The sequence below is a fragment of the Populus alba genome, chromosome 10 (genome assembly GCF_005239225.2).
Source record: "Populus alba chromosome 10, ASM523922v2, whole genome shotgun sequence".
NCBI classification, from domain to species: domain Eukaryota; kingdom Viridiplantae; phylum Streptophyta; class Magnoliopsida; order Malpighiales; family Salicaceae; genus Populus; species Populus alba.
The window spans coordinates 10,854,546-10,865,974 of record NC_133293.1 but is presented as its reverse complement, the minus strand read 5'-3'; the positions used below and the strand labels follow the sequence as shown (position 1 = coordinate 10,865,974).

Here is an 11,429-nt window from a genome sequence, read left to right as displayed (position 1 = left end):
TTTATGGATCTCTGTCCTTTCACTTGTATTGTGGAGCGTGGAGCCTAGGAAGAATTCTTCAACTCGCTCTTTGTGGTGTTCATTTTTTTATTGGCCTTAATGCTCAAACTGTTTTCATTTAAGTTTTACTAGTCAGTGTGGCTGTATAATTTCGAGATCTGTTTTTTAATTTTTTATATTTAATATATGGTAATTGAACTTTGATGAGTTTAATAAAGACAATAGTTTAAATCATGAGGAAGAAATCTAATTTTTTTACTCGAAATTATTTTTTATTCATGTATTTTTTTAGATTTAACAAAAATATATTTCTTTTACCAGTAGCGGGATTTTTTCAATAAAATTTAAATTTAGTTAAAATAAATATTCATAAATTTTTTTTACTAATTTAATTTAAGAATAAAAATATATCTCTTTAATTAAAACTCTTTTTTTTTATTCATGTATTTTTCTTGTTTTAATAAAAATATATTTTAAATATTGATTTTTAAATAAAACATATCATGATTTGAAAATAAATTTTTAATTTTAAAAAAACATAAATCTGATAATTTTTAAATAATTGTATGAAAAAATATCAAGAATAATTAATCTAATAAAAATATATAAAAATTTTAAAAATAGATATTTTATTCTCCTTAATATCCATGAGCTTTTTTTTTTTTTTTAAAATACATATTATGTTGGTATATAATATTTATAAAGTAAATATTAATAATACCATCAAGATTTTTATTTTATTTGAAAACTATGGTATAATTAGATAATTTTTCAAATATTATTTTAATAATTTTATTTAAAAATAATTTTTTCAAGAACATGAAGGGCCATTTAAAAATATCATGTATGCTTGGGTTTGAAAAGAAAAGTTTACGAGCCTAGGGTAGGCTTGCGTGTTTTTTTTTAAATGAGTGGATGTCACTCATCCAATTTTTTTAAAAGAAAAATAATGGAGGATGACATATTGTCTGATGATTTTTTTTTCTTGATCATCTCAGTGATTGGAGAATTGAGGTCTAGATTTTTAAATCTTCAAACAAACCCAATTTTTAACATGCTTTTACTTAAAAGTGTCTACAAAATATTATAGGAACTTCAGTAATTTCCTTTCCAGTTCCAGAGCATTTTTTAACTATTCTAAAAACTTATAATTAAACTAAATAAAAAAAATTTAAAATTTTAATATGTTTTCCAACATAGTTAAATATATCAAAATTACTTTTATCTAACTTTTTTTTTTCAAGATGAACCTATTAATGTTAATATTAATTTTTTTTATGGTTAAAATGTGATTGACCGGAAACTTTTTTTTTTTTTTCCAACAGCTTTCTTACTTATTTTTTTAATTTAAGAAAATTAAAATGTCAAAAAAAAAATTTAGGATCAAACTAGAAGAATCTATAACTACGGATGCGACAAAAAAAATAAAATCAAGGATCAAAATGTATTTTCCAGAGCTAAAAACTGCACAGGATTCCTTGAGCACAACGGTACACAGTGAACTGAAAAGGGCGCTCCAACAAGTGACAAACCTCGTTTTATTTTAGTTGATTACTTTACTTTAATGTATTATGCAAGATTTTTATAGTTAGATTCTCAAGTAGATGGTCCTCAAAGTATAATTTTTTTCCTACTTGTTTTTTTTTTTTTTGTATAAAATAGATACTGATCATGAATGATTTTTTCCCATCATAATCAATCACTATATAGAAACTCCACCCCCTTTCTACATAATGCTAATTATTATTATAATTATTTTTAACAGTTACGCTAGTTTCTGACTCTCTAACCATCTTTAATGAACCAGATTAAATCTCGACCAATATATTTCTTTCCTAACAACATGCAGTAAAATCTTCAAGTAAAGCAATCACCAGGAAAGAATGCCTTCAGCCAAACGAGTCCCTCTTCATCTTCTGACAAAAACAGCAAACCTTCTATACACTTGATCCATGCGTCAAATACAATTAAACTGTTATAAAAATAAAGCCTAATTAATCAAATTAAAGATTTGAAAACAAATGTAAGGTTGTCAGCTGATAAGCAGGGCACCTGTCCTCCGAGACCCAAAACGGAAGGTCCAAAATACACTCCGCCAGCAAGAAGCAATTCCTTAGACCAAAATCCAACCGTACAGTAAATAGAAAAATAAAACCCCACGTACACCCTCACTGCACTCGAACACAGCCAATCGGGCATCCCCTTTTCATAGCAAAGCAACAATTAAAAAACGAAGGGAGAGAAACTCAGTCTTGGTCAAAATTCTAACCGAAAAAGAAAACGAGAGGAAACAAAACGAAAAAAAGAAAACCCAGCGAAACACAAAGTTAGAAACACCACCAGGGAGGAGAGAGAAGAGAGAGAGAGAGAGAGAGGTCACTCGCGATTCTAAGCCGCAGTCCGGTCTTTCTCCTTCTCTACCTGACGTTCGATTTCTCTTTAAAAGCAAAGTTCTCGATTTCATTCTCTGCTGTCTATTGATTATTAAATGCCGTACGGGATCAAAATTCTTCATATTTACGGCAGTAACTCCGATTCCGGTATTTTATTATTAGGGTTTAGCTTTAGTGCTTGATTTCCTGAAGAGCGAGCGAGAGAGATCGATAAATAAATAATGTTATCGAATCAATTGCATAATGGAATGGAGACTGCGAAGCTATTGTGGTCTCGGATTCCAAGCTCAGAGGACGGTGAGGTCGACGGTGTTAGCATGTTGAGAACCGGCAATGGAAACACTGCTGAGAGTCTTGACTATGAAGTTATCGAGAATCAGGCGTATCGATATGAGCAGGTTTTTTCTTCTTGTTTTAATTATCATTTTAGTTTGATTTATTTTTGTTGTTTTGATTAATTGTAGGTGTCGTTATTTTTGTTTTGGATCTGATAGGCGCAAAGAGGGAAGCTTTATGTTGGATATCAAGTGGTAGTTAAGTGGTTCTTAGCTTTGCTCATTGGTATTGGTAAGGTTTTTTTTAATTTCTTTTTTCGTTTCAGTTTTATAAACTTAGTTTGATGATGTATTAGTTTTTTTTTGAAAAATAATCGCAAACACAATTTTAATCGTTGAATAAATAGTAATGTTTTCCTGGATTTTAAACCATGTACAGCTTGTTGCATGATGTTAATTATGAAGTTTTTAAAGATTATTTCTGTGATCTCAGGTACTGGACTGGCGGCTGTTTTCATCAATATATCTGTCGAGAATTTTGCTGGCTGGAAGTTTTCTTTGACGTTTTCAATAATTCAGAGATCATATTTTGCTGGATTTGTAATATATGTATTAATTAACTTGGTTTTAGTCTTTTCATCTGTATATATCGTTACGCATTTTGCACCTGCAGCAGCAGGTTCTGGTATTCCAGAAATTAAGGGTTATTTGAATGGTAAGCCGGAGATCTCAATCAAATTTCTTGGTATTGTTTGGGTTTGAGCCTTTTCAACTTTCATGTCTAGCAGTTCTCATTTCCTTTATGTGTGCAGGGCTTGATATTCCTGGTATTCTACTCTTCAGAACTTTGATTGGAAAGGTGCGATAGTGCTTATGGGGCATAAATTGTCTTTTGTGAGATTTTCACCCTGCCTCGATTTTGACAGTATTACACTTTTGATTTGTAGATATTTGGAAGCATTGGTTCTGTGGGAGGTGGCCTTGCTTTAGGAAAAGAAGGTCCCCTTGTTCATACTGGTGCTTGTATTGCTTCCTTGCTTGGACAAGTAAGAACTTAATGCATGGATTGGTATATGTTCTTGAATTGAAATCTTGTGTTTCAGAATCTATATTTTTTTGTGGTTCTCCATCAACCCTAGTTTCTTTTTGTTAATTTAGGGTGGATCTACAAAATATCATCTAAGTTTGAGGTGGCTTCAAGTTTTCAAGAGTGATCGTGATCGTCGTGATCTTGTGAGTAACAAATTTCTCCTAATTCGGGCAGACAAAAGCTTAGACCTTTTGCTCTAGGAAATTGTGCCTCTCACACCTGTTTGCTTGTTAGATATTATCACTTGTCCACTGATATTGTGTATTTTTTTTCTTTTTCTTATGTATTCATCTTTTGGAATATTGGAGAAGGATGCACTATGAATGTTGTGTCAGTTTCTATTTAACTTCCTCCTCCAATGATAACTCTAAAGTTTTTACTTGAAATTATAGCATAAATGAGTGCGAGTGAAAAATCATTAAGTTTTTCTTCTAGTTTTTATAGCAAGTCTAGGGGCCATTGTACTGTCCAACCAAGAAATTGTTGATTTGAGGATTGATAGCAGTCAATTCATTCACAATGGTTGAAGACCAGGGTTGCTTCATAGGTCTCTTTCTAGTATCCATTTCAGCAGACAATAATGGGATATGAGAAACAAATGTGTATATATTGCTCATATTCAGTTATGTGGCCTTAGTTTTTTAGTTGGTTAAGGAAAGAATGCTTTCTAAAAAAGGGTGTCAATATCATGAAGTAGAGCTTTATCTAGGTACTTGTATAGATGATGGAAGCATGAGTCTTGTTTTATGTTTAAGAGTTTGATACCATCATTCTAATCCCATTACATCATCTGTAACTGCCTTTGGAGAGTTTGCCATTATCTTTTTATGTTGCTCTGGTATATACCAAAATGTTTTCAATATGGCCTCTTATTTTTCTAAGAACAGAGGTGGCGTGCCTCTTTATTGTGTCATTTTTCATTTGTGTAATGTTTTGAAAAGGTGACCTGTGGGTGTGCGGCTGGTGTTGCTGCTGCTTTTAGAGCTCCGGTTGGTGGTGTATTATTTGCTTTGGAAGAAGTTACATCCTGGTAAGACAGTTCTGTTCTTGATCATGCTGCTTAGAAATGCATTTGTGCCAACTACAAACAGGATTCCGTTCTTTTTAAAAAAAATTGTGATATATCATTGCATTTCATGCACAAGCATGTGTTCATGTGCATTTTCCATTCATGTATATGAATGTGACCTGCATTCATGTGTTTGATTCTCTTGTGAAAGTTCAGTTGATCTGTCTCCTTAAATGTTTTAAAAAATTAAACATCTCTGCTGTGCCTTTGAAGGTGGAGGAGTCAACTTATGTGGCGTGTCTTTTTTACCTCTGCTGTTGTGGCGGTTGTGGTGCGTACTGCTATGGGATGGTGCAAGAGTGGGAAGTGCGGGCATTTTGGCTCAGGTGGTTTCATAATATGGGACACGTCAGAGTTAAGATCTAAGCTTTGCTGTGCTTCTTTGGTAATCCCTGACCTAAGATTTTAATGATTCTCTAAATGCTTTATAATTATTTTTTTGACAGTGGTCAAGAGGACTATTCTTTTGGGGAGTTGCTTCCAATGGCAGTTATTGGGGTTATTGGTGGTCTACTTGGTAATTTCCTATTGACTAGCCTTCATACCTTGCTCATGACATGGCAACATAGTTTTTTTTGGTCTGCTCTAATTCTTCTCCCTTTTACTTAGGTGCATTATTCAATCAGCTTACTCTTCATATAACCTACTGGCGACGGAATTATCTGCACAAGAATGGGAACCGAGTGAAGGTAACAGAATAGGATGAATCTCAGAAGTCATAATTTTTTTTTAGTATTTATGCCGGTTCTTTCAAGATTGTGATGTCACCTAATGCTTTATATTTTGTCCCTTTCTTCACTCTTAACAATATTGTGACAGATTATTGAAGCATGCCTCATCTCTGTTATTACTTCAGCTATTTCCTTTGGACTACCACTTCTAAGAAAATGCAATCCATGCCCTGAATCAGATCCTGAATGCCCAAGGCCCCCAGGGATGTATGGAAATTATGTAAATGTAAAGATCTAGCTTTATCAGTCGATATTTTCTTATATGCATGAAATCTTTATTTTTTTGCCTGCCTTCTTATAAATTTCATGCAAGAACTTCCTTTTGCATTCACACTTACATATTTTAATAATTACTACATTCTTTGATCTTTCAATAATAAATACATATTTCCCTGCTACTTTGCTTTGTGGGAAAAGAAAGGTGAACAATGAAAAAGTGAAATTTTGTTTCTGGTTTGAAGATGAACTCGAGAATTATACAGATTCATATTTTATTTATTTTTTCAATTAGATTTCTCTATTTTCTTATAAAAAAATTCAGTAATTATACTCAATTGTTGCACTAAATTTTCTCCACAATTTTTTTTTTTCGGTGGGGTAATCCACAGTTTGATGTTTTATTTTGTGTGCTCATTAGCTCAATAATTCTCATGATCATAGCATAATGTATACCTCATGACTGTAAGACTTGTTGATACTCGGAACATCCAGCAACAGTATATGTTAGTGTTTTATTTCTATGTACTTTCTCAGGGTAATGTTGTTTAATTTCTTGCCATTTGCAGTTTTACTGTGGCAAGGACAAGGAATACAATGATCTTGCAACGATTTTCTTTAATACTCAGGTTTTGCTAGAATTCTTAAAAAGTCATTTTCTTCATTTATTTATTTATTTATTAACTTGGTATTTTTATGGTCTACATTCTAATGAATTTAGTTGGCTATCATAGGATGATGCCATAAGGAATCTGTTTAGTGCAAAGACAATCCATGAGTTCAGTGCCCAGAGTTTATTGACGTTTCTGGTAGGTTCTTTTTTTTTCAACTTTGTGTTCGAGAAGACAAACGCATGTTGTTTTTCATTTTGCTAGACTAATGTGGTTGAATCTCGAGTCTTTCCTCAGAATCCACTAGGATAAACTCTTGATTCTGAAGAAGCTTCAATGAGTCAACCTGGAAATCAAGGTTGCTGAGATCCATAGAACAAAGAAACATGAGAAGATCGACCTCTTAACTAAAAACTCAATTCTTCAACTCCTAAAAATCTAATCACACAAGCATGCTTGTGTAGGAATGTAAACCATAAAAGTCCTAAATAAGCTAGTACTTTCGATTAAATATCACTGCTATAGTAATACCATATCATAAATAATAAATTTCCTAAATAATGTCAAAATCCCAAAATTAACTATATCCTTAACTGCATCGTCGATAATTAACTTATACTGTTGCTTTTTTTTTTTTTTTTTAAGTTCCGATTTGAATTTTATCTTGCAGATATTCCTTATCTTGTTTTATGCTCTATGAACTCAAAACTGACTGCCTAGGGCTCCTATGTGGACAAGAAAATTTGTGCAATTAAAAAATTGTTCTTCTTTTTACGGGTTGATGGGAGAAATGTCAGAATGAATGCTTCTACAACGACATCACTAGAGGAACAATATATTATAAATGGAATCCGTAGTGGAAGAGATTAAAGCATCTAATATAATCAAGGAGGCATATGCTGTCCAGCATATTGTTCAAGCCCTCATGCATCTGTTTTGCAAGACATGGGTTTTAAGTATCATCTGTTTTGCACCCCTGAAGACAAATTTTGTTCCTTCTCACATGGTTGTTGGTGATGTTCCATGGCATTGTGAAGCTTTATTGTTTGAAGTTGTTTTTCAGTTTTTGTGGGAAGATGCCTTATTCCACTACCTTCCCATTTCTTTATTTTCTACTATCCAAACAAATATGCTTGTAATTCAATCTACCTTCTCCTGGTTTATAATTTTCGCAGGTTATGTTTTATACTTTAGCAGTGGTGACATTTGGTACTGCAGTTCCTGCTGGCCAGTTTGTTCCTGGAATTATGATAGGCTCCACGTATGGGCGCCTGGTTGGCATGTTTGTTGTTAATTTTTACAAGAAGCCCAACGTCGAGGAGGGAACGTAGGTTTCTCATTTGGTTCAATGAAATTTTTACTTATTAGACATCAAGCATGTAGAAGATTGATGATAGATCTTGGGCATTTATCTTTAGCATATTGTCAAAAGCTGTCCTGGTTAAACTGTTTTATGTGTGTCTGGACAAATTTTGGGTCTTCCAATATTCCAGTTTTTTTTTTCCATTGTATTCTTCACTTAATATGTTTTTTGCTATAAGAATGTCCTTTGCCTTCATCCATACAATGCAAACTTGTTGGATTCTTCATTTGTTTCTGAAGTGTTTCTATATGCTTCTTGGTGGATTTCTAGGTATGCACTGTTGGGAGCAGCTTCTTTTCTTGGAGGTTCAATGCGAATGACTGTCTCTTTATGTGTAATTATGGTTGAGATCACAAACAACTTGAAACTTTTACCTTTAATCATGCTTGTTCTCCTGATATCGAAGGTATACCTTTCAATTTGTTTTGTGTATTTGCTTATGGATGCTCTGTGAATACTAAGACTTTTCTCACTGCAGGCTGTTGGTGATGCATTCAATGAAGGTCTTTATGAACAACAAGCACGATTGAGAGGAATTCCACTGTTGGAATCTAGACCTAAATACCAAATGAGAAACATGAAGGCAAAGGAAGCTTGTGGAAATCAGAAGGTGATTTCAATGAAACGCTTGATATTTCTGTCTGTATTTCAGAGGGTTGCTGCTTTGGAAACTCGTGTTATAACTCAATACAAGCATGTCTTAATTCTAACAGTATTGACCTTTTAACTACTACATGGCCTGGCTAATTGAAATGTGCAAAGGTGTCACTAAAGCTTGTCACTTGTAGTCGATGCTTTGAGTTGCATGGAGCCTTCAGGAACAGCCAAAAAAAGAATGCGCCATCGTGTTGATAAATTTGAGCAAGGAAGGGTGAAGTGTAATTCTGCACATCTATGAAGATGCTTTGATATTCTTTGAATAGAAATGAGAACTCAAAACTGAGAAGGGTTCGGGAAGAGTAAAAGCAGTCATTTTTTACCAATAAAAGATTGAAACAATGGTCTAACTTATTGACCATCTCTCTCTATTTTTTTCTGTAAATTGTTCTCAAACCATGGCATCCTAAACTCTGGAGCTTTTATGAATCCATTTTATGGGAGAATCTATCCAGTTGTTTTAAATTGAGGATAGAGCTTTGGAACTTAAGGGGGGTAACATGGACAGCCCCGAGTGCCATCCAATGCTCATCAGGACTTTCTGCTGACCTTAATCCTAGAACAAGACTTTCTGCTTTCCCATTTTTCCTTTCTTTGGTTGTATTGCATGCCATCGTGAACTCAAGGATTTTATTTTTTTGTATTTTTAAACTTTGTAGGTTGTCTCCTTTCCTCGTATTGTTAAGGTTGCAGATGTCGTTTCTATTTTGCAGAGCAACATACACAATGGCTTTCCTGTAAGCTTTGCTACCGTTTCTCATCTTCTTTTGTTTACACTAGAGATGCCTAAAGTTTATTTTTACTGTTTACTCAGGTGATTGATCACACGAGAAATGGGGAAACACTTGTAATTGGACTTGTGCTTCGCAGGTAGAACATGTTTATGTTTTTTTTATTTGTTAGAAACCAAGGCTATGCACTGGCTGAACAAACTAATTTAGTATTTGGTTAACATTGCAGTCATTTACTAGTCCTTCTCCAATCCAAGGTGGATTTTCAGCATAGTCCTTTACCATGTGATCCGACAGGTGTTTCAAAATCAATCAGGTACTTGGAGGCTTGATACCTGCTACTACTATTTTTGTTACCGGCATAATTCTTTATGTGGCCATCATTTTTTAACCTAATGGGTTCTATTCACTCCAGGCACAACTTCAGTGAGTTTGTGAAACCTGTTTCCAGTAAAGGAATTTCTATAGAGGATATTCATTTAAGTTCAGATGACTTGGAAATGTACATTGATCTTGCCCCATTTTTGAACCCCTCTCCATACGTTGTCCCTGAAGATATGTCTTTAACAAAGGTGTTGGTCTTTTTCCCGCCATTACTAATTTATCCATTTCATTCCTTTGTATTTATCATCTCATCCAACAAAAATTGCATGTTGTTCATGGTATAGGTATATAATCTTTTCCGACAACTAGGGTTGAGGCATATATTTGTTGTTCCTCGTGCATCTCGGGTAGTTGGCTTGATTACAAGAAAGGACTTGCTGATTGAGGTGTGCTAATGACATTTGTTTCTGTGGTTTTCAATTTTAGTGGACTGTATAATAATTGGAAGTTATGTTCTGTACTGTAGGATAGTGAGGATTCAGCTAACGTGGAGCTCCAATCAACTAGTGTAAGGTCTCTATGCTGCTTTTCTTGTGTTATATTTGTTAGCTATTTTACATGCATGAAGAACTGAATTTGATTAGGGTAATCTAAGTTTTTCTTTATGCTGATGTTCCTTCCAATCAAATGAGCATAAACCATGGTCATGTTGCCATGGCAGCACCTTGGCCTTGCTGATGCATATGGTCACTGCCAATGGTGAAGTTTTTCCATTCAGCACTTAATTTATGGATGCACAGCAATCTTCGTGGAAACATTTACATGGCAGACATCAAAGAAATTTGTTTGTTGTGTCTGTGACTTGGAACTCGTATGGTGATCACAACTCTTGGTGTTGATGGGTGTTCAGTTCTCCATTATGCACTTGAAGGCTACATTGGCAACTGCATTATCCGGTTCATACACCTTGACATGTTGAAAGCTTTTTCTTCTTTGTTCTTATTCCGAAGGCAATTAATCGATTTATTGGGTGGATAACCATTACTGCCATGGTTCCGGATATAACTGTGCACTTCTGGCTTTCCTCTGGTTTTTTTTGTTTTTGGCCACTATATCAGAAGTAATGCTGCATGTATATACGTTTCTTTGGCATGGCATAACCTGGTATATTTTCAACCTTTTGATCTTATTGTTTGATTGTGTGGTGGCAGAGGGCACCGTCAGTATAGGATGATCTCGAGGAATGTGGATGTGGAGCGCCCACTTCTTAATGGTCTTCTAGTTCAAGATCATATGCCTGGTTGAAATTATTGTCCGACCTTCCTCTTTGGGCATGCCTGGTTCATTCTGCTGTCCTATCTTTCTCAAAAGACCGACTCCATGTAGCTTCCTCCATTTTTTTTCCTTGTGAAATCAGATTGTTTCCTTAGCTTCATCTCCATAAAATCATCCTAGGTTATAGGGTTCAGTATGGTTCATTAATTTGTACCCCCTTTCATACGGGGGATCATAAACCACACCCATCTAAATTTTGTACATCTGATGATAATTGATATGAAGAAAATTCAGGTGATGATGAGAAACGAAGTTGCAGAGAGAATGTTTTTATTAGTGGTGAATTGAATGTAGTTTCCAATTTACCAAGACATTATTCACAAGCTCAGGTTTGGAGAGGAAGACAGTTCAATTTAATTGAGTCAGGTCAAATTGGGAGGCTCGGTGCGTTGTAATTTTTCTTTGGTAGCGCGAGAAGCAAAAAAGGATCAAGCGAGTACAGTGAAAAATTCTAATCATTTGAAACGGAACTCACCTCTTCGGAATAATCCAATAAATTTATCAGACTGCTCAAGAATATGAAGTTAAATCTGCTGTGCTCGCTAAATCTCATACCGTGTCTTTTAAATAAAAGCATGGAAATGCATCAGGTAGCGCTTACGATAGCAAGCTCTGTCTGAAAGTGGATGAAAAG

At 34.4% G+C, this 11,429-nt stretch overlaps 1 protein-coding gene across 3 annotated transcripts; it reads left to right on the top strand.

Annotated features, from left to right (window-relative positions):
- Positions 1-2,209: 2,209 nt before the first annotated feature.
- Positions 2,210-11,043, top strand: LOC118046607 (chloride channel protein CLC-d). Of its 3 annotated transcripts, none has more exons than XM_035055596.2 (23): positions 2,211-2,791; positions 2,888-2,960; positions 3,162-3,383; positions 3,481-3,527; positions 3,616-3,714; positions 3,827-3,901; positions 4,700-4,788; positions 5,041-5,181; positions 5,274-5,344; positions 5,437-5,516; positions 5,647-5,784; positions 6,344-6,403; positions 6,509-6,583; positions 7,561-7,712; positions 8,019-8,154; positions 8,227-8,358; positions 9,065-9,142; positions 9,220-9,275; positions 9,366-9,452; positions 9,552-9,708; positions 9,805-9,906; positions 9,987-10,028; positions 10,672-11,043. In XM_035055596.2, exons 1-23 carry the CDS (start codon positions 2,615-2,617, stop codon positions 10,687-10,689), a joined length of 2,307 nt encoding a protein of 768 aa, XP_034911487.1. In that variant the 5' UTR covers positions 2,211-2,614; the 3' UTR covers positions 10,690-11,043. The 3 variants fall into 3 exon arrangements, with proteins under 3 accessions (XP_073268007.1, XP_034911487.1, XP_034911486.1); XM_035055595.2 differs by having other exon boundaries at positions 2,212-2,791; positions 9,987-10,033; XM_073411906.1 differs by lacking the exon at positions 6,509-6,583 and having other exon boundaries at positions 2,210-2,791; positions 9,987-10,033.
- The last annotated feature ends 386 nt before the right edge of the window (positions 11,044-11,429 follow it).